This window comes from Onychomys torridus, chromosome 23, assembly GCF_903995425.1.
Source record: "Onychomys torridus chromosome 23, mOncTor1.1, whole genome shotgun sequence".
Taxonomy (NCBI): domain Eukaryota; kingdom Metazoa; phylum Chordata; class Mammalia; order Rodentia; family Cricetidae; genus Onychomys; species Onychomys torridus.
In genome coordinates, this window is record NC_050465.1 from 22870827 (window position 1) to 22893464 (window position 22638).

Below are 22638 nucleotides of genomic sequence, written 5' to 3' on the forward strand. Positions count from 1 at the left end.
GAAAATTTTCAGGTGAACTTCACTCTAGCAGATTTCAAAGACAGACCACTGGCCATGTTGGGGATAACTTGTGGTCATTAAGATTTGGGCCAAAGGGCACTGCATGAGAGACTATTCTTTCAGAAAAGTTAACAGTAGGCAACTTTATACCACTCCACAAAATAAATACTAGTGGGCAAGTTGTTGAGGTCTCTTCTGAAACAGAATCTTGAGGTCTTGGTGCAGGAAACCCTCCAGACATCTAAGAATTCTAGCTGCTGTGGATTCACCTCTGAAAAGTCAGAGACCCCAACGTTCTCTCACCCATGCCCACAAGTCCCATCACAGAGAGTCCAGCCAGTGGTCCATGGTTCCTTATAATGCAGAACCATGAGACTCAGAATGTAGTCCTCACGGTGAAAACTCGAGAGCACGTTCCATCCAGGTACAGTAAAGGCTGTGTTAGCATCCTGGGTGAATCCCGAACATTTCTATAAAAAGAACCTCTTAATAGCAACCCAAAGTAAGAGAAGTTGGAGACTGTGGCCAGGGAGATTGTTTTTTAGATCCAATATTGCTTTATTTATGTCACTATTGACATCCGATTTTATTTTCAGGAAAAAAAAATAAAACTTGATTAACTCATCCTGCACAGCTCCATAATCACCACACAAGACCAAGTTCTTTCTCTTACATCATCATCTTCAACCTTCTAAGAATCTTTATGTAGACAATATGTGATTGGTAAGAATTTCCCTGAATCAATGTCTGGAACAAATTGATGAAATGAAAAGCAAAGAATGAAGAACTGGAAAATGCATCGTTCTGACTGGACACAAAATTGTGGTCACAGAACTGCCATGGGGGTAAAACAACAAGCCAACAAAACAATGTCTGCCATAGTCTCCAGTAGTAACCGAGTTAGGTATCCATCCTATTCCACATTCAGCGTGCTGTGCCCTCCACTGCTGCCTTATACAGGGCACTGGAGACAAGTGATAGATGGTTGGATAGATGCAGACAAGTGATCATGTGCTGTGTTGGGAGTTCTCCTGTAAACCAGGAAGTTTCAGGGAGCCCCAATGGAGCTTTAAGCAAGACTTGCACTTTGGATCCATGATGTGCAGCTATGGGAATGATGGATCCTGAGGGGTATAAAGCTAATGTCTGGGAGGTTCCTAGGTAGCTGCACTTCAGGAATGAAGAAGATGACCACAAATATCTGTACCAAAGAAGAAATTGTAATAAAGGATGCAGGTACAAATAGGCCCCAACCATTTACATGACAGTACCTATGGGCCTCAGAGACGGGTGTAAAGACAGGAGAGGCAGGAGTTGAGGCTGATCATAGGGGTGGCCTGGGCACATGGGTACCACCAAGTGAAACAGTAAACAGAGGATGCTAGTTAAGGGCTGATCTGTATCATCATGTAAGCCCTATTGCAGATAACCCCTTCTATGGTCACCAAGGTTTCCAAATGAGATCCCATTGTAAGTAGGACAGATTTTGTGTGATCTCAAATTAGAGACAACATTACTGCACATAATGTTCAAGTTCAGTTTATACATATATGAGTTAACAGCACTGCTTTTCTAAACAATGGGCAGATCTCAGGAGTGGGTGATACATGAGTATCAGTATCGTGTTCCTTAAAATAGACAGTGACTAAGAAACTGCTGCCTCCAGGGAATCTCTTCTGAGATCTATCGGCTAACATCTGCCTTCCATCAAGGTGGCATCAGAGAACCACGACCTCATCAAAGAGGGGCGGGTCTTCCACTGTCTTCTTTAAGAGATCTATTATCTTGCCTCTGCCAGAAAACCAGCCCAGAGACACTTTGTGTGGACTTGACATAGTGTATGCACAGGGGAAATGACAAGTATTTCTGACAAAGAAACATAACTGTTACTCAAGGTAGGGGGAGGTCCTATGCACAGAGAAAGCTGTATGGGCATGCCCTCAGAAGTAAGGCTGGAAATGAGGTTTAAGCAAGGTCCAAGCCTTCAGTGTCCCATAGGAGCTGTCTTCTTACTTACCCAGGAAACAAAGGGACTTCTAGGCTACTGTAGATAAGTGAAACCAACTCAGGGAGCTGCTGGAGACTATCTGTGGGAACTCTGTGAGGGAGGTGGAAGTTCACTACTCCCTCCACACTTGATACCGTAGAGTTCACTTTGATTTCCAAACACAGTCGTGCTCATTCATAGAGCCTCCTTTAAACTCGGATTATTTGCTATTGTTTTTGTGATGCTGGAGTTTGAACCTAGGGCCTTGTGTTCTCCCTCTGAGTTATACTCCAACCTTCTTTTTCACTATTCATAACTGTTGTGTGTATGTGTGTGTGATGGCATGCATGTCTGTTCATGTACACGTGTAAACATGAGGTCAGCCTTGGCTAGTTGCTCCTCAGGAGCCATTCACCTTGTGTTTTGAGACCCGGTCTCTCACTGGGATCTGGGGCTCACAGATTAGGCTAAACTGCCTGGCCAGTGAGAACCAGACATCTGCCTGTCTCTGACTCCCTGGTACTAGGATGACAAGCAAGAGTCACGACATCTGCACTTTAATGTGGGAACTGGGTACTAAACTTAAGTCCTCATGCTCACACAGCAAGTACTTTGTGTACTCCTCAGCCCCTCTTTTTCAAAAGTTTGGCATAGGGTCTCATTAAGTTGTTCAGGTTAGTCTTGAATTTGTTAACCCCCTGCTGTAGCCTCTCATGGAGGCTTAGAGAAAGGAAGATGTATTCACTCCTTAGTTTGAAGTCGCCTTCCTAGTTGTTAGAAGGCTGGTGGGTCACAGCAGCTGTTGACTTGTAATCCTCATTCAAGTCTTCTTAATTTGTCTTAAAACAACAACAACAACAACACTCTTTTTACCTTCCAACATAGTTGTCTAAATATGCAATTGCTCTGGCATCAAAGACTTACCATGGAACCACTCTGGAGGTCCACAAAACTGCCTTCTTCATCCTGGGTACCATTGGATAGGGTGGTACTGTTGAGAGAAGTATCATCTGGCTAAATGGAGAAACAAGAGAACCATTCTTATTCCAGAATTACTTTCCAGTGTGTCTGTGCATTCCACTGACTACAAGGAGATGTGTGTGACAGATGTGAGGTCATGAAAGTCTGGGTACAGACAGCTGTGTGTGGCCATTAGTGCTCACCACTGTAAGACTCTGAACGCTAAGCCCTCTGGTAGATACTGGCTTCTGCAACAGACACTGCCACCACCTGCCACATACTCAATTTGCCTTAATACTATCTTGGTTTATTTTTAGGAAGCTAGGTATTAAATAAAAAACTTCATTTTCAGGCTCACATTACACAAAGAGGGATCATGTGGCAAATATGGGTAACAAGGTACAAGTAAGTGTCCTCTTACCCAAAGTGTTTCTGGAAAAACTAAGGTTTTCCTGATCATCAGGAATAGGATCGGACATGATGATGGTACACTCAAGAGACTGAGACAGGATGACTGTGAATGGGATAACAAGCAGTGCTGCAAAGGAAGACCTGTTCTACAAATCTAATGATATATATCTCTGTAACCCCAATCTGCTTGTGGCAGGACCACAGACGGCAGCATGGAGCTGCCTGCCAAGTGCTGTGCCCAGGTAAGAAGAATGGTGGGTAACACTAAGGATCCCAGATGTAAGGGTGGCGGACACTGAGGATCAAATCTGGCCATGTCCATATGAGTGTCCTGTCAGACCTGAACTTCTCATGTTAAGTCTGAAAGTAAGTGAAAATCACCTTTGTTCTTTTTTTTTTTTTTTCAAATTATATCACTTTTTTTTTTTTGATAAACTTCACCAGTAATGGTACCACGATATATTTTTTTCATTGATAAAGCTAGAACAAAGAGATTTGAAGGTTTTTGGTACAGTATGCAATAAAGCTGCTGAAGATGTGAATTTTCTTGACTGAGGATATAAAATAGAATATATTTGAGAATTATAAAAACCAGAATATTTTGTCTTTTAAAAATGCACGTAATTCACTTGATCATATTTTCTCCAGATGCTCTAAATTCTTTAAAAATTAACAAGAGGTGGGTGTGGCAGTGCAGTCCTGGGATCTTAGCACTTGGTGGGTAGAGGCCGAAAGATGAAGAGTTCAAGCTCATCCTCAGCTACTTAGAGAGTTTGAAGATAGCCTGGGATACATGAGACCTGTTGCCCACTACATGAGACCTGTTGCCCATAAATAAATAAACAAACAAATAAATAAATAAATAAGCAAATCAGATAGATAGATGATAGACAGATAGATAGATGATAGACAGATAGATGATAGATAGATAGTTAGATGACAGATTAATAGATGATAGATAGATAGATAGATAGATAGATAGATAGATAGATAGATGATAAATGGAAGATATAGATAGAAAATAAATAGATAGATGACAGATGGATACGATAGGCAGTATGAGTAGATAGATGATACCTATCTATATCTATATCTAGAGAGAGAGAGATAGCAGAACATTTTAAAGAAACAACGGAACTCAGGCACTGGCTGAAGAATGTTAATCAAGGTGGCCAGCTGATAGCCACCAGCTTCTCCTCCCACCCAATAACTACCAATGGCAGATTTCATAGGGAACCACTTTTCCACAGCCCCGGAATTCAGCCAAGAATTCCACAGTAGAACAACTAACAGCAGTTCCTAGATGGAAAGCAAACAGTAGGGGGAATACCTCCTCTTAAAGCAGCACAAGGAAGCTGGAAAGATGGTTAAGAGCACTGGCTGCTCATCGAGAGGATGCAGGTTCAGTTCCCAGCAACCACATGGTGGCTCATAGACATTTGTAATTCCAGTCCCAAGGAATCTGATGCCTTCTTCTGGACTCCCAGGTCACCAGGCACACACACATACATTGCAGGCAAACACCCATACACACAAAGTAAAATTAAAAAAAAAATTAAGTAGTGTAAGGGAGAATTCCTAGGAAAAGATGAGAAAAACAAACTAATAATAAAGAATGGACAAAGTAGGGGCAGACTGAGGCAAATATTTAAAAGTGATTGAGAACACAGACGCTAAGCTGACTTCTCCCTTGGAAAGTTCTTAATATAACCCTAGGAAAATAGAAAGCACATTATCTAAATGAACTAAGTACTTGGGGGTGAGTAGGCTACCAGCACAGGAGAGAAGGCACTGCAGAGGTCACAAGGACAGACACCTGAGAGAGAAAACAGTGACCCAGCTTTACAGGAACTGAGACGGCATCTTCCTCTCTCTGATTTTGAACTTGGGGAGGGCTTGCCAACTCCACCCACCCACTCTACACACCTTCAACTAAGTGCCATGAGCACAGAAACAATTCTGCCTCTGGGGAAACTAAAGCTACAGAACAAACACACAACAATTTCCTACATAAATCAATCGGAAAAAATCAGTGAAGTCCAGCTCTACAGAGACTATGGAAGCAGTACGTTCACAACTAGGAGTGCTGAGATCTCCCTGGGGGACATGCATGTGGCGGTTCCCTTTGCTTAGCTCAGGTCTTTGCTTCACAGTGCTGAAGAGACCAGGCCGGTGGGAGGTCTGGGAAGCAGGCAGAAAGACACTCTGGGACCAAAGACTTGACCAGAGGTGCTCCAATCATTGGAAACTCAACCCCAGGACTCCAGCTCCCGCCCAGTGGGAGTATTCCAGTTCCTTCACTAGAGGGTGCTTACCCAGGGGGTAGCTCCTCCTTCTCTGTTTGCGTCAATGAGCATGCCACTTCACCAAAGTTAATATGTTCTCCACACAAAATATTTGGGAGAAAACTAAATATTTACATCTTAGTGGACATTGAAGATATTGAAAAAATATTTACATTGTAGTCAGTTTTTTTTTTTTTTTTCTCATGTGAGCTCACCCACAAACACCAAAATCTAGATGACAGCATCCTCCACACAAGATACACATAAAAAACTATGCTGGTTGTTATTTCTGACTGTGGAGTTTTTGAAGATAGATTTTCGATTTCCTGGATTTACCTACAAAAGTATTCCCTGCTGTGAGCAGCAATGTGAGCTGATGCTGTGTGTGGTTAGCGATTGGCAACAATCTGAATTATGTGGGCTCTTGGCTTGAGAGAAATGTGAATGCACACTCTTTAGCCACATGAACACTCCTGGCAGCACTGTTCACAGCAGCCCAAACTGTCAGCAATCCAAACATCCATCACCAGGTGAACAGATAGGGCAACAGGAGGCACAATTCTAAAATGGAGCCCGGCGGTGGTGGCGCATGCCTTTACTCCTAGCACTCAGGAGGCAGAGCCTGGTGGATCTCTGTGAGTTCGAGGCCAGCCTGGGCTACAGAGCGATATCCAGGACAGACACCAAAACTACACAGAGAAACCCTGTCTCAAAAAATAAAACAAAACAAAATAAACAAACAAATATATATATATATATATATATATATATATATATATATAAAATGGAATATGGAATATTATCTACTAGAAGTCTATAAGTACAAATTTGTGGGTCTTAAAATTATGGTTATGAGTAAAAGAAAGCAAATGCTAAAGCAGTCATATATTTAAAATTCTACATAAATGGAGATGAAAATGAGCGAAGGAAAGAAGGGCTGTCCACTGACCAGGACAGCAGAGGTATTCTATGGTGATGGCCATCTTCTACACTTTCACTGACTGTGGTGTTCTGGGGAGCACATTTGTTAAAACCAGCTGAATGACATGCTTCAAGTGTGATGTGTTATTTGTAAATTATGCCCCAGTATTAAGAAGGCGAAAAAAACATTCATATCCTCAAAGTTTTAAGGGAACACTTTGGCTCAGAACATATCGCTGTAACAATGGGTATGTATATGAATTTAAAAAGAAGTTTTTCTTAGGAAAGAAGAATACATTTTCTGAAACATACACAGAATCAGAAAGCTAAATAATCATACAATGACAACCAAAGAAAAGTAATAATTTGAATTTGAAACAATGTTGAAAAAGTTTAGAATACATGGCACAGAGACTAATGTAAAATTTAGCAAACAGTGAAATATGATTCGAGCAAAGCAACAACCATATAATTTTGTGTCTTAGAGAGAGAGACCATAGAAATTGAGGAGAAAAGTTAATTCAAGATGTAATGAAAGAAAATCTCCAGGAACTGAGATGGGAAAGGCTGATAAGAATGAATGAAATAAATCAAGATCTTTGTCAAAGTTCAAAATCCAGAATAAATTAAAAATTCATCACACTCAAGAAATGAAACAAAAAGTTTAAGTGAGAAACCAAGATAACTTATTTTTAAGGGAATAAGGTTTAAGCAACTAAAGAGGGGGGGGAGTCCTCATAACCACGTAAAGGTGTTGCAAACTGACTACAGAAAATAGGAAAAACCCCATTACACAGGTTTTCCAGGAAAAGAGATGATTTTTGTTGAACAGAGACAGGCAGGTGGCGGATGCTCCTGGCGAACATCAGCTTGGTTTCCTAACCACAGGGTTGGGACTCAACCTACCAGTTTCAGGGCATCATGAAGAGGAAGTCAGTCCCCATGCTAACGGCCCCACTCTGTTGTTCACAACTGCACCAGCTTTGATTTGTTTTTTATCATCAGTTTCTTAATCTGTGATTAAAACACACTCCTAGTTGTTTAAATCAAGGTTCCTTGGGTTTCCTTCCACAGGAAACACACACAGATGCAGCTGGTGACTCTCAACAGATGGCACGATTGTATTTTGCAGTGAGTTCTAAGTCAATGGCAAGTGTTGAATTTGATTTTTCACTTAAAACATTGGCAGTAAACTAGACTGACGGCTTTGCCTTTTAAATAGACGAACATCTCCAATGAATATTTCATCTCTATTGACTGAACATGAGAAAAATGCTGTCATGTATCTCTGTGAGAAGTGATTTGTAGACTAGGGTTTCGATGAGAGCAGTTGGATTGTAAATCTCTGTAAGTACCAAACTTAGTGCCATCTATCTCTCGGAGTCAAAGATCAACATGTGCAATATATGAATAGCCATTCCTGTGTGCACTGTAAGCAATGCACTGCCATGTAAATATCTGTGTTGTTACTGAAACTGAAAGACTTTCTATGGGCTTGATTTTAACCAGTTGATATAGATGACTTATAATTACCTGTATAATTAAACTCAAATATAGAATATGTATTAAGCATACAATTTGATAAAATTAATTTAATATATTTTGATCAAAATTTAGGTCCTATGGAATTAGCCATTACTACAGTCAAGATGATGAATGCCACCAGTATCCTCAAATATGATCATGCCCTTTAGGGCATCTATGTCTTTTGCAGAAATCTATCCATCCTTCCCTCCTTTCTTTATCTCAGTTCCCCAGGAAGTCATAGATGGTCTCTCTATCACTGAGCTCATATTTCTTGTATTTTTACATAAACTGAATGCTTTTGTCTGGCTTCTTTCACCTGGGATCAGTTTGAGACCCATCCATGCTGTGGATGTACTGCAAGTCAAAACAGGTGTTAGAGAAGCTCCAGAAAGTCAAGAATGGAGGCACAGTTCTCTGCTTCCCAGTAACAGAGACCTGGCTACTGCCCAAGTCTTCCTTGACTCTTCCTTGACTTTTCCCTCTTGGGTGTGAGTGGAATGGAGACCTAGCTATTACCCAACTCTTCCCTCTTGGGTATGAGTGGAGAGCAGAAGTGATTACAGAAGACGATGGGGAACAGGGAAAGGAGAGGGGAATGAGAAAACAAAGCAAAACAAAAAAATCAATCACTGAGTTACCGAGTTATGCCTCTGTTTTTATAGAACATGTCATCAATTATATATTTACCTATTAAACTCGGCTCATTGGCTGCTGAATATTTTTCTTGGAAACTGATGAGAAGTAGGCAGATATGCTAATGGATGTGGCTGTCCAACCCCCTCAATCACACTGCATTATTTTAAAGTTTTACACGATTGTCTTGAAGAAATAGCTTCATTCTTATCCCCATACATCCTCCCACAACTTACCAGAGGGCCACTTATTTTGGTAACTCCTGGCAGCTCTTTTTCTTCCTTGGTGCCATCCAGCTGAGTAGCATGATCACAAGAATCACTGGGCTAAGGAAAGCAAACAAAAGTCATTTCTCTCCAATCATTGCAAACATGGCCATGTATTTCATTAGGCTTTATAGCAGAGCTCATATGCATATGTGTGATTTATAAAACTACACAAAGACACACAGAGCTCATGGCGGCTTGTGTGTTGACACAGCACTTACCAGTTCATCCACAAATCATACTAAACACCCTGGACTGTGATAGAATTTGTCTCAAAGCCAGACGCATCTGGCTGTTGCCTACATCCTCTTTTCTTCTTTGAGTGTATGAATATCTTGATTTCGCTCTGCAGTGCTACATGTCCAACTAAAGACTCAGTATTACCTGTGATGATTACATAGAGCAGGAGAATACTCTGAGACATGGACATGTTTCCTAGGGTGTCACATATCCTATGGATACATTGTATTCACCTCAATGCTGAGGAGAACAGAATGGAAAGATGAAAGTTAGCAAATCCATGCTTGGCTGCCATGTCAGCATTGGCCTTTCAACCTTGAGCCTCTTCTGCAAAGGGTAAGCCTTTACCCTTGAAGGACGTCGCTGACTGATAAAAACTTGCTGCTTAAAACTGGCTTTGCAGAAAATATGTAATACTTGTTTTTCTGAGTCTGGTCTATTTCATATAACAGCACAATCTTCATCTTCCATCTGTTTCCTGGAAAGGACACAATTTTATGTCTTTATGGCTGAACAAAACCTCAATGTATATACTAATAAAAAAATAAATAACTGGACTTATGTCTGCATTCCACAATGGTTTATATGGTCATGTCAAAGAGGTGAGTCTTTTTTTTTTGTTCAATTAAGAAGTCAGTATTAGACTGAGGACTTCATAAACTCATAGTACTCAGCCAAATATTTTCATCCCCACCCACCGAATACCAGAGACTCTCCAGTTTTCATGATGTATGAAGTGTACTGGGAGCCAAGGCTTCTGTGTGTGAAGAACAGAGCCAAAGACTTCACGTATAAGCTCTAAGACTTAGTGGTGTTTCTCATAAAGGTGTCATATCAGGAAGATTCAACTATATAATTGAGTCAACTTTCTGAAACATTAAATGTACTAGACATCACAGAACTCATAAGCCGTTCTGTTGGATCTTAGGAACTGACATTTTCATAAGCCTCCCCCAAAGCCTATATAGTAGGTGAATAAGAAAAGGCCAGGTTTGTAAATGGAAATTGGGCTAAAGAGAAAGCACAGGGAACTCTGGTCAGGATGAAAAATGAACACACACACACACACACACACACACACACACACACACACACACACCCATGTCACACCTGGTCACTCAGTGATAAGAAGATACTTTTATGAGAAGAAATCCAAGCTGGACAAAGTAGTCTGCAGAGGCAGGGGAATCTGGAGCTCAAGGCCATCCTTAGTGATATGGCGAGTTTGAGGCCAGCCTAGACTTTGGGAAACCCTGCCTCCAAAACAAAATAACAGAACCCAATAGCACGAGAATCATCACAGTGGTCCATCAACACTCAGAAATGGATAGAAATTCCCAGAAAACTAGTTGGTAATGTTACAGGCATCCTGAGCCTATGAATGACATAACATCGCTTTCAAGCAGAAGAGAAATCCATAAAAATCAAACAAGCCCAGAGTGAAGAACAGAAAGGGCAACGGGACACCTCACAGCACAGCTGACTGCAAAGGGGGTGGAGAGGCCACAGAGTGCCCTCTGCCAGCCCTGAGGTACCAGCAGGAGTCTGCTGCTAGGTGTCCTCTGAGAGGCTCTTCTGGGCTCGGGGCAGCTGTCCCGCCTAAGGACCAATGCAGACATCACTGTCAGGTCGCTCTAGAATTCTATGAAAGACATGAATGGGAGAATAAATGTAAAATAGTAGTTTTGTGTGGGACTGAATGAAACACAGTCATTTCCCTCCCTTTCAGCACAACTGCCCCATGGTTGGCTAACTCTCTCAGAGAGCACTGGTTGGAGCTTAGTCCCCATCGCGGCCGTGTTTAGGTGGCACCTCAAAAAGGTGCTCAGGAGTTTGATGCTCTTATTCTGCAAGGGGGATTCCTCCTTTGAGAGCGGCTCCTCCTCTCCTGCCTACTCTATCTCACTTTTCATCCTCTACCACAGATAGCACAGCACAAAAGTCTACACCAGCTGCAGGTCTAGTCCTTCCTCAACTTTGTATGTTCTACCCTCCAAAGCCAGAAGAAATAAATCTCTGTTCTACATGCATGACCCAGGGTGTGGGCTTTCCTTTATAACAATATAAAATGGGCCAAGACTGGGTGTGTGTGTGCACACGTGCAAGTGTGCTACCAATGACCTTTCGCTCATGCACAAACCTACTGTCCTACCCAGGACCTAGAGTCAGCCCTGATCCTAGAAAAGGCCTTTCAGGGAAAACGTAACAGGGAAACACATCAGTCACTCAATTACAAGTCATGAATCTGATCTGCTAATCAATATAAACTTATCAAGGATCAGCTGTACTGGAGAAAATCGAAGGAAATGTGGTCGTCAGTTCTGACCCACAAAGACCGAGAGGAGAAAGTCAACAAGGATCTAGTAATTCCAGAGAGATTCGGAGGCCACTGTGACCCCACAATTGGAGCCACCACCACAAGTGAATAAACAGAAAGCAGGAAAACTCGGGATATTATTTTGAGTTAATAGAGTGACTGGTAAAGTTTAAAATCAACATGGGCGGGGAAAATCTTTTTTTTTTTTTTTTTAACAGAGTGACAATGGGTACATCAGTCACATTCCAGGGCAGGCCCCAGGCTCAGACTCCATGTTTTTAGTGACTTTCTCTTTTGTTTGTGTTTTTGTTTTTGAGAGAGAGAAGAACATGAGTTAGGTAGGGGAAAATCAGAGTAGAGTTGGGGGACAGCCAAGAATATGATAAAATACGTGTGAATTTCTCAAAGAATAAATAAAATGAAAACAAATCCCTGCGTGTTATAATTAATCATTGCAAAAATTAGAATTAGGTAGCTACCAAATGACACAGATGTAATCTATTAGCATAAAAGACAGTCTTAAAAAGGCACTGAAAATACAAGACAGAACTCAAAAAATACATAATCTTGGCCTAGGCACAGAAAAGGCGAAATAATGAGAAGGTTCTGAATTGAAAGAAATCATCTTCAAACACCCAAAGCTGATTACTGGCAGAATGAGAACAATAGTTTAATATCCCAGTGATAAATATAAACCTCTGAAGCTTGTAGGAATATATAAATGAAAGGAAGACATAAATAATGGAATAAAATTCAGAGAGCAATAAAACTCCTCACCCGAAGTTGATCCCAATCCACAAATTCCTGAAGGACATAAATTCTAGCACTTTTCATAATCACTGACTTGTGAATTATTTTTGTTTGTGTGTGTGCACACACGTGCAGGTTTGTGAGCAGGTGCACATACATGTGCCAGACCATTTGCACAGGTGCACATGAGAAAATCAGACATCAACCTGGGTTATTATTCCTCAGGAGTCATTCACCCTGTTTTTCAGAGACAATGTCTCTCACTGGGACTTGGGGCTCACTAGTTAGGCTGGGGAGGCAGCCTGGCAAGCCGCAGGGATCCGCCCACCTCTGCCTTCTTAGCATTGGGATTAGAAGCTCATACTACCATGCCCAACTTCTTCTGTGTGTTCTGAGGAATGAGCTCGGGTCCTCATGCTTGCAAGGATAACACTTTACTGGCTGAACTGTCTACTCAGCCTAGTTTTTTGGACATGAAAGATATTCTCACTGGGTATTGCTCAAGGGCTAAAAGGTATACTATGCTGACTGACATTTATCATTTTGTAATATATGTGATCATGTATGGCAGTATTTTCACTATTGTGCCATCATCATCTGCCTCTGATGAATGCTGCACATGGTCCTGATGTGAAATAGCACAACTCAGGGCTCTTGACTTAGGATGTAGTGACGGTGATTTGTACTTGGTGCGCACAGTATGTGGACTGTTGAATTAGCGTCTCTTTCAGAGCTAGATAAGTGCAGTGTGATGCAGTTGGTTCCTCTTGGGATGGACAGGAGCAGAGCCACTGGGTCATACGAGGTAGATACTCGGCACTGTGCTGTGGGTAAACTGTGGTATCCCACAGATCAGATACATATTCTTTTGGTTTTATTTTTTGCAACGCTGAGGATTACATCTAGGAAATCACACATGCCAGACAGTGCTCTCCCACTGGGCAACATCCTCTGCCCTTCATAGGCTTGTTGTGTGTGATAGGTTCACAGGCCTCGCTGTGGCTAATTTCAACTGTCAGTTTGATTGGATTTTGAAAATGTAGAGGAGACTGATGTGGGTGTGGCTGTGAGGATGTTTCTTGAGACAATTAAATTTTTGTAAGGTTCAGATCCAATTAATGGAAATTTTATAATACAAAGCCATTATTGGGAGGTGGGGCCTAATGAAAGAAATGGGCCACGGGTGAGTGTGTTCATGGGGCTATTGGCTCATCCCTGTGTTCCCCTCTCTGCTAAGAAGTGGAGAACAGCTCCCATCACATATTTTGACCACCAGGGTGTTCTGCCCAAGTGCATGGCACCAGGAGACCCTGGGCTGAGACTCTGAAGCCCCAGGTCACACTAATTTCTTCCTCCCTTTAGTTGATTCTGTCTAGGCATCTGGTAACTTGGAGAGACAGGTAGCATGTCTGGAGTGAGCTGGACATCTGCTCTTGCAACTTATTAATAGACTGGATAGCAGGTCTAGCAAAGACCAGAATAAGACTCAAACGTTCTCTTCCACCTCAGTGAGAGCTTTCCTTGGTCTCGCACCACACCTGTCCCTTTCTAGCCTTTAGAAAGCAGTAAGACGGTTATGGGTTTAAAACTGGAGCAGGGAGGGCCAGTGGCCAGAGTAGAAAGGTGTGGCTGGAGCCTCCCATGCTTCAGTGCATGGCCTGAGGGTGATGGAGTATCCTGAAGCCACTAGATGAAACTTGACCTGGAACCACTTCATTACACTAAAGTTAGATAGTAAAAGTAAATAAATGAATAAACAAACAGACAGCAGCATCGCTTAGCAGAGTCAGTGTAGAAGCAGCAGAGAGGGGGATACAGAGAGTACTGGGTTGGCACACCCATCTCACAGACAGTCCATTCAATGGACAGTGGCTATCTCCCCCCACTCTCACCCCCACCCCCACCCCTGCTACTGAGAAAAACTAACATGCTTGAGAAAAGCAAAAAATACTCAGGTGTCCTGGTTGGATGTGGGCTGTGTAAGACTCCCCTCACAGAGCTTGTTGATGCCTGCTGCCAACCTGACAGAAACCAGGAAGACTTATAGCAGGGAGTGGTTGACACTTCAGTGAGAAATATAATTAAATTGGAAAAAAAAAATTAGGGACAATTCTGCAAAACAGTACTGTTTCCAGTACCAGCTGTCGGCACTTCCCTCCAGACCCGGCTGGACACATGCAAATCATGCAGCAGAACCCTCCACAGTACCAAGAGCCAGCCACGAGTTAGTACCAGCCAGACTAGCTCTTATCAAATAAAAGGGTGCTACAGAACCCACCCATCACCATCACTGTCTGCAGAGGACCAAGCAAGGATGTGGTGGGTCTAAGGCAAAAGAACCATCTGCCTGTATCAGAAAACAGTGCAGAGCAGAAAAAACAGATGTTCTTCCGCAGTATCACAGAGTTGGTCAGGGCAAATTTTCTGAGCCATAAACCCAAGTACACCCGTGTCCTCCCTCAGACCCTACCACAAAGCATGGCTTAAAGATGACTCCATACTCATGCCAGAAGGCACAGATCATAAAATAAAGATGTCAGTTGACACCGCTCCCTGGGTAGCTACAAATTCACATCCACCTTCTTTGGAATTGTACTAAGATGGATCAGATGCTGAACTGGGGGAGTAAGCTCGGTGCTGGAGTGTGACGTGTGAGCCCCCAGCTTTAATGTAAGTGTACCTAATGTGGGCACTCGGGGACGCACTTCCCACCTCCTGCGCAGGATAACAGATTCTGGCCCCACGGTGGCATGTATGATGAAACAAGACTGGCTCCTACCCATGTGTGCCTCCTCAGGATATTTACACTTAGCAAACAATAGAAATGCTATAGGTCTAATAATGAGAGCTAAATTACTATTGGGTGATATGTGGAATGCTATTCAAGATTTGCCTTGAAGAGCTTAGCCAAGAAAATCTAACCAGGCCCTGACCCTTTCCCCAACCTCCCAATCCCCTCCCCCACATACATTTTTGCACTTCAGGCTACAGTAGTGGTTATTTCTGCTGTCGAAAGCACAGGTAGAGTGGGTGTGAATATGCGGCTTTAACTATTGGATTATTTATTTCTTAGTTTGAGTCTCTCTCTCTCTTTTTCATTGTTTCAAAGTAAATAAGCATTTTCTCCCTAGTTTGCCTGATGGCCTGAAAAAAAGGCCAATCCCTTTACCTTACCAATAGGCCTTTTTTTTTTTTTTTTTCTGGAGATAATCGACATAATTTCTTCACCCAGACTTGCATCCCAAACTTTTTATAAAAATGAATTCATATACAACAAAATTCATTTGGATTCTAAGAAAAATTAAAGTGCATTTTAGCACAGAAATGGCCTCTCAATTCAAACTGTGCAGTCAATCATGGGTTATGAGTTTTCTCTATGTAGTCACACAGACTGAGGAAGACAGTTCAGCTATGACTGCATATATACTCATTATTGCATTTAGCCTTTGTCCGTCAATATTGAGATCAGATTAAATTCTAGGGATGAAAATGTGCATTTTTCTTTGTAGAAGGCAGACAAGTATATTCCTATCCCCAGCCTGCTGTCCTCAGGAATGGTATCTTGATCCCCTAACCCCTCAGGGAGTTCTATGTCTAACTAAAAATAAAAAACACAGCATCTCAGGTTCCTTTGAGGCTAAGGATGATGTAGTTCTGAGCCATGAGGTAACTGGAACTCTCCCAAGAAAGATTTCCAGGAAAGTGAGCCTGGAATGATAGGGCCATTGATGCAATTCCAGGAACTGCCAGAACGTGGGGATGGTGCCTGCAGTGGCCAGTCTGACTTCTCAGTAAATTGCTGAGGGCTGTATGTGGATCATAAAGTAGGAATGCAAAAGGAAGCTAGGTTCCTGGCAGAGAAAGGGACCGTCTACCTTCAGCTCCGCCTTAAAAAAGAAAAACTCCTATTAGTTCAGCTCACCATTTCCTGTGCGTCTGTTCTGTGCAGTCAAGTGTGTACACAAATTATACGCAACACAGTACATAAAGCACACTGCATGACTATATCTGTAGAGCCAATTGTCAGTTAGGTACACATTTAGCTAAATACCCATTATGAAATTGAGCATGAATTAGATTGATTGTTTCTCCAATTAAATGTGTTGTGAAAAGAATACTTATTCAAGTCTTTCAAACCCTAGAGCAATGCCTTTGGGTACAGACCGTGTGTTAAACACCCTGAGCTTAGCACTTTTGACTTAGCATACCATGGCTAACACAAGATTCAAACACTCTACTCCCTCACTACAGGACACCATTGGAAAACTAATTTACTGGCTATCTAGTGAAATCATAAAATGTATTTGGGCCCATAAAAATAGTTACTCCTCAGCCTGACTGACCATATTTTTCTATTTCTAGCAAAGATTATATATTTCTTTGAAAACTAATGGGGGGGGGGAAGCACATTAATTTTTTATAGGAACTAGTTAATCTGTAGGAGAAAATTCGATCAAGAGAACAAAATGCACACACTCCTGTCTCCCTCCCCTACCAATCAAACTAAGCCTCAGAAGATCATTTAAAAGGCTCAGCTCTGGAAGACACTCAACATTTCATTAGCAGAGAAGAAGTTAGAGGAAGCTCCTGGAAGATTAAAACTCAAAAATGGTTTGGTCAGGCTTCAGCCTGGAAAAAGGCACAAAAGAAAACGGAAGAGTTAAATGCTTAGGCCCCAAACCTCAAAAAAGGTTCATCAATAATATTGAAAGATCCTCAGCCTAGAGAAAGGTACAAGGCTTCAAATGAGCAGGAGTTAAACACTTAGCCCCAGGCCTCCACATTCAGAACGAACTGAAAAAGTTGGGAATGCAAGACAGCTCACAACGGTGATGAGAAACTGAAACACACTGTTCTCGGTAAAAGGGCCAAGCCGAGTCTTTCCTTGACCGAATGCTGAAGGACAGACAGCAAACTCCCTGTGCCACAGTGACCTTCACTAGAATGTGGTGGCTGTTCGGATGAGGAAGGAGGGGTCATGGACAGCAGGGTGGCTGAACTGTGCCCCAGCTGGGCTTTTCGGAAGGTAAAGACTGGAGTAGGAAAGGGGATTTCATTTTTCCCTGTAAAGGAAATAGAGTTCTTGAGGAGTCTTGTCACTCAGGCATCAATTGTCACGTGTCTCAAAGCAAAATGTCACAGGTGACACACTTGTCCACCCACAGACCCTGAATCCTTTCCATTGCAGAGTTTGGGTGAGGAAGCGGGTCCATACAACTACATCTGAAGCACACAGCCACTAACTACTAATCACAGCAATCAATCTAGTCTTCCACAAAGAAACACATCAATGGGCAGGGATGAAAAATCAATCTAGCAATAACAATGGGAAGAGGAAAACAATGACTCTAAAAATAAGTACGCCATCCGGAAGGAAATGGCTCACAGAAAGGAGCAGGCGTTGGGAGGTTAAGCTGGAGCTACTGTCTTCAGAGTGCTGGTTGGTTATTGCAGCCAGGAAACAAGAATGGATGCCCTGAGCATGGAGAGCAGGGGTGGAATGCTTCCCTGGCATGGGGGAGCCCGGGGTTTAATCCCTGGACACAAAGCCAACACCACTGAAGGACAGATTACAATCATGAAAGAAAAACCAAAGGAAGGGAGAATGGTTATAAACTAAGAAGTATTAAGTTCTGAAAATTAACCCAAGTACAAAGTCAACCGTGGCCAAATTCCTGACATTCACAAATTGAGGTTCAAGGGATTGTTAAGAATGCAAAACAAACACATACAAAAAACAACAAACAACAACACCAACAACAAAATAAATACCTTGAAAATGGAAAGAGAAGAATGAAGAGACACCGAGATCAGTCCAATCCCAAAAGCAAGCATCAGGGGCTCAGGAGACCATGGGCTAGAGAAAGTTGTTCATAATCATTAAATATGCGTTGGTGCTCAAAGTCTTCATTGAGTAGCGACACGGTGAATTTGGCAGAAAGGTCGAGCTGGTACAATTTCAAATCCCAAGAGTGAAAATGAAGATGAAAACATTTCTCCTTTCATCCAGTAAAGGAGCAGGGCTGAGCTGACGTAGGCAGGACACCTTCCCAGGCCCTACTCAGGGCAGATGATAGAAGAGTCCTCTGCAATTCTGAGGGAAGGGGAATTTAAGCTTGGAATTCGATGTGTAAAAAAATTAGGAAAACTAAATTGAAAACTAACTTGAGCATCCATTTTTTTTTTCAAACTATTGAATTCTTATCTTCACTTGCTAAGGACATTGGTAAAATCATACATTTAAGATCAATCCAGAATCTTCTCATGAAACTGAGAGATTTAGGGACAATAAGACAGCTTAGCAGGTGAAGGCACCTGATGTCACGTCTGATGACTGGACACACCCAGGCACACATGATAGGAGAAAATCATGGAAGTTGAACTCTGACCTCTACAAGTACAGCACACTCTGGTACCCATGTGCAGACACACAGACACACATAGACACACACACACACACACACACACACAGGGTGGTAGTGGTATATAATTAAAAAGAAACTTACTAGGAAAGTGAAATGGAAAATTGCAGGCAAATATTCAATCAATATTGGCAAATGATATGACGCTAAAGAAAGATACTGAATGATAAAGAGAGGAAAGAGGGAGGAAGGCTCAAAGGGAGAAAGAGAAATGAGGAAGGTGAGGATGAGGAGGAGGGGATGCCGAGTCAGCAGCAGCAGGAGGGAAGGAAAGAGATGAGAAACAAACCAGGAGGGATAAGGAACAGGAGGAGGGAGGAGAATCAGTGTTTACAATGTCAAGTTAAAACGGGAAGTTTAGGTTGGGGATGTAGCTCAGTGTGTAAGCGCAAGGCCCTGGGTTCAATCCTCAGCTCAAAAAAGAAAAAAAGAAAAAGAAAAAAGAAAAGAAAAAAAGAAAAAGAAAAAAGTGTCTGTAAAAAACCAAACAAACAGGAAGTTTAAAAAGTCCCAGTGCATTCCTTACAAGGTATCATGTTTCCTTATTCACAGAAGATGCTGGAATCTTTTAGGGAAAAGATCAGACCTTCTATAACGGGAAGGTATTTTTTCAAAGGCTAGTGTTACGTGGTTTTTACGTGTCTGACAGGGAACAGCCTGGAGGTTTTAAGCAGCACTACTTCTTGGCTTTTTTTTTTCCCTGCAGTTTCCCACCCCTTACCTTGGCCCTTATTCCCATTTTACTCTGAAACTAGGCTGTAACTGAAGACGGAAGGCAAAGGCAGAGAAGAGGAAGAGTTCTGACGTCATTCTCTCTTAACGGTGTGTGCCGAGCTAGACCTAATGCCCTGCCCGGAAGCAGCAGTTCATAGCTGATTACACCCAAGAAAAACTTCACTCCCTGGTTTTTCCTCACAGTTTCAGTCCATCACGGAATGAAAGGCATTGTGGGGTAGCTCAGCTCTGGTTGTCGGAACACACAACAGAGCCTGTTTAGCTCTTGGCAAACCAGGAACAGGTGGGTATAATCTTCAAAGGCCTGCCCCTAGTGACCAACTTCTACCATCCAGGCCCCACTTCCTAAAGGCCCCTCAGACCCCCAACAGACTCCCACCAGGGAGAGAACAAATGGCCTACCTAACAGGAGCCTATAGAAGGTGTTTCAGATACAGGATTCGGGGAGAGTCTAACAGACCCTTTCTCACAGTTTGCTGGAGTAGAGCCCACCCTTTTGTCTGAAGTAGCTGGAAATAGATTTGGCAAAGAAAGCAGGTAAGCAAAATTTTCAAGACTATTTTAAGATGATCCTGGAAACAATAGAAAGGCAACCCAGGGAATTGAATCTATCAGGACAAACTTTTCATTGACAGGCATCTTTACCAGGACATCTGCAGCTGAACTTCAAGGCACAGAAGCCATCATTACTCAATTACTGCTAGAGAAAAAAAAAATCCTTTCATCCCAAAAGACACAGACTTCAACAAAGTTGAAATTCAAATGTCACAAAACTCAAGTTATATTGTAACAGACAACATAACATTGTGCTGTTCAACACACAAGCTACAAGTCATAGTGACTGTTTAGATTTAGATCAATTAAGATTAAACAAAATGTCAAATTCAGTTAAACTGCTTATTGCAAATGTGGTAGAGGCTGTCATATTCAACAAAATAGAAACAGACCATTGCTGTCATTCTAGAAAGTTCAGAAAGACAGCATTATTCCTAGATATTATTATGCAGATAAATATGTTCGCTAGGTATATGCAAGTTCCCTGGCAACTACCCTTTATGATGATTACACCAAAGAAGATGCAAACAACCTGAAAAGACTCAAATTGGAGACTACATCCATGATCGCTATCGTTGATGGTTTAGATAAGCCTGGCCCACAAAGGCTCATATATTTGAATGCTTAGTCACCAAGACGTGGCACTATTTGAGAAGGATGAGAAGGATTAGGAGGTATGGCTTTGTTGGAGGTGTGGCCTTATTGGAGGAAGTGTGTGGCTGGGGGTAGGCTTTGAGGTTTCAAACCCCACACTAGACCCAGCATATCTCCCCCATCCTTGGCCTGCAGATCAGGATGTAACTCAGATCTACTGCTCCAGGGCTATGCATTCGCCATGCTCCCTGCAATGATGATAATGGACTAAACCTCTGAAACTGTAAGTAAGCCCCCAACTAAATGCTTTCTTTTATAAGAGTTGCCTTGGTCATGGTGTCTCTTCACCGCAACAGAAACCCTAAGACACTACTAAATACCCTTGACGTCTTAAATTGTATCATGACCTGATGCTGCAACAGAACCGAGGAGACACCTCAATCAGATTGACTGACTGACTTGCCCTCAGGCAGAATATCAAATTCCCTTGCAGTACCAAATTTCTTTTATCATGTGTACTCATCAACCCGACATCCCATGAATCCTCTTTGGATAGCATCTGAGAATGGATCATGCACTCAGAAGTCATTCAATAAATACCTGTTGTAACAAGACACTCTGTCATGCCACTTTGAAATGGTTCAATAGAAAAAGGAAGAAGTACACTGAGAGAACTTTCGATCAGTCAAGCTGACATAGAAATGGGGAAGGTGACTAATGGTGCCAGAGTGAAACTCTGGCCACAGAACTACTATGGACAAGGCGACACCCAATAGGCCACTTTTAATAAGAACCATGGTACTTAACTCTATGTTTAATCATTTATTTCATTGGTTTGCATGTCTTCTAGTTTTTATCATATTAAATTTTCTGAACCTAAAGGCTATTTTTCATTCCCTATCCCCATTTTAAACAACCCACTTGGACTTACTTACATGGCTTTGGGTATTTCCCAGGGACCCCTGTGTCTTGCACAGGAGTTCCATTCAAAACTTAGCTTCAGGTAAGGCCCAAAGCCTCCCAACTCTAAAGGTTCATTCCTCTATCAAGGAAGTTGCAAATTCAACATAAAAGGCAATAACCTTGGTGTGCAGGGAAATGCATCCATGGAGATGATGCCCGATTACTCCAGCCCAGTCTGGAGGATGCAGCCGTCCCCTTGGCTATAGCTCCCTCGAGAGTTAGGATGGACAAGCCTTGTCTGTGATGTTTTCCCATCTCTGCCACACCCTCCCACCCTGAGATCGAAGCGAACTTTTTTGGAATGACACTTTTTACGTACAGGTGATTCGCTAACTCCAAAGACATCTCTGACATCCCTGACAGGCTGCTTGTTCTTCTTCCTCAGTGTCTGGGTATACGTGTTGTATCTCTTTTTCACAGCAGCGGCTTGGGTCCGAGTCAACGTAGATAGGAGAGCTTTGCCGTCCTCCTCTTCATGCCCGGAGACCAGAGTCGACAATCCCACATCTTGTAACCACTCTGCTTCAAGTTCTCCTTCTGGGAAAGAGCATGAGCAGGGGGAGGTTAGGATCACTCTAGACAATGAACGCAGCTACATCTCTGGACAAACCAGACACTCAGAAGCATCAGTAAATGTACAGTTATCTTTCCATTGTTGCTTTGAGACAATGTTGTGAACTTATGATCTTCCTGCCTCTACCGCCAAAATACTGGGATTGCAGCATGTGTAGGCTACCATGGCCAGCTAAGATGATCTTTTCTTCTGCAGTGATTATGAAGGAATAAGTGAAAAGTTTGTACTGCTTTTTTTTTTTTTGAAGCTGAGGATCGAACCCAGGGCCTTGTGCTTGCGCTCTACCACTGAGCTAAATCCCCAACCCTGCTTTTTTTTTTTTTAAACATAAGTAAAATCCTAAAATGCTGCCTAGTAGAGCAAGGTTACCTGGCAACTATGAAAGGCAGTTTTCCTTGTTATAAGGTTAAAGATTAGCCGTGTTGGAACTTCCAATTCCAAAATAATAAGTAAATTCCAAAATAGATAGATAGATAGATAGATAGATAGATAGATTAA

The 22638-nt window shown here is 42.2% G+C and overlaps 1 protein-coding gene across 1 annotated transcript in view; it reads right to left on the reverse strand.

Moving 5' to 3' along the window:
• Arhgap28 (Rho GTPase activating protein 28) overlaps positions 1 to 22638 on the reverse strand; it is a 169682-nt gene that overhangs the window by 35190 nt on the left and 111854 nt on the right. Inside the window, exons 3-5 of the mRNA XM_036173361.1 lie at positions 21886 to 22103; positions 8961 to 9050; positions 2912 to 3001 (exon numbers count right to left, since the gene is read on the reverse strand). Of these exons, the coding sequence (XP_036029254.1) occupies positions 2912 to 3001; positions 8961 to 9050; positions 21886 to 22103 (398 nt within the window). The remainder of the gene's footprint in view (positions 1 to 2911; positions 3002 to 8960; positions 9051 to 21885; positions 22104 to 22638) is intronic.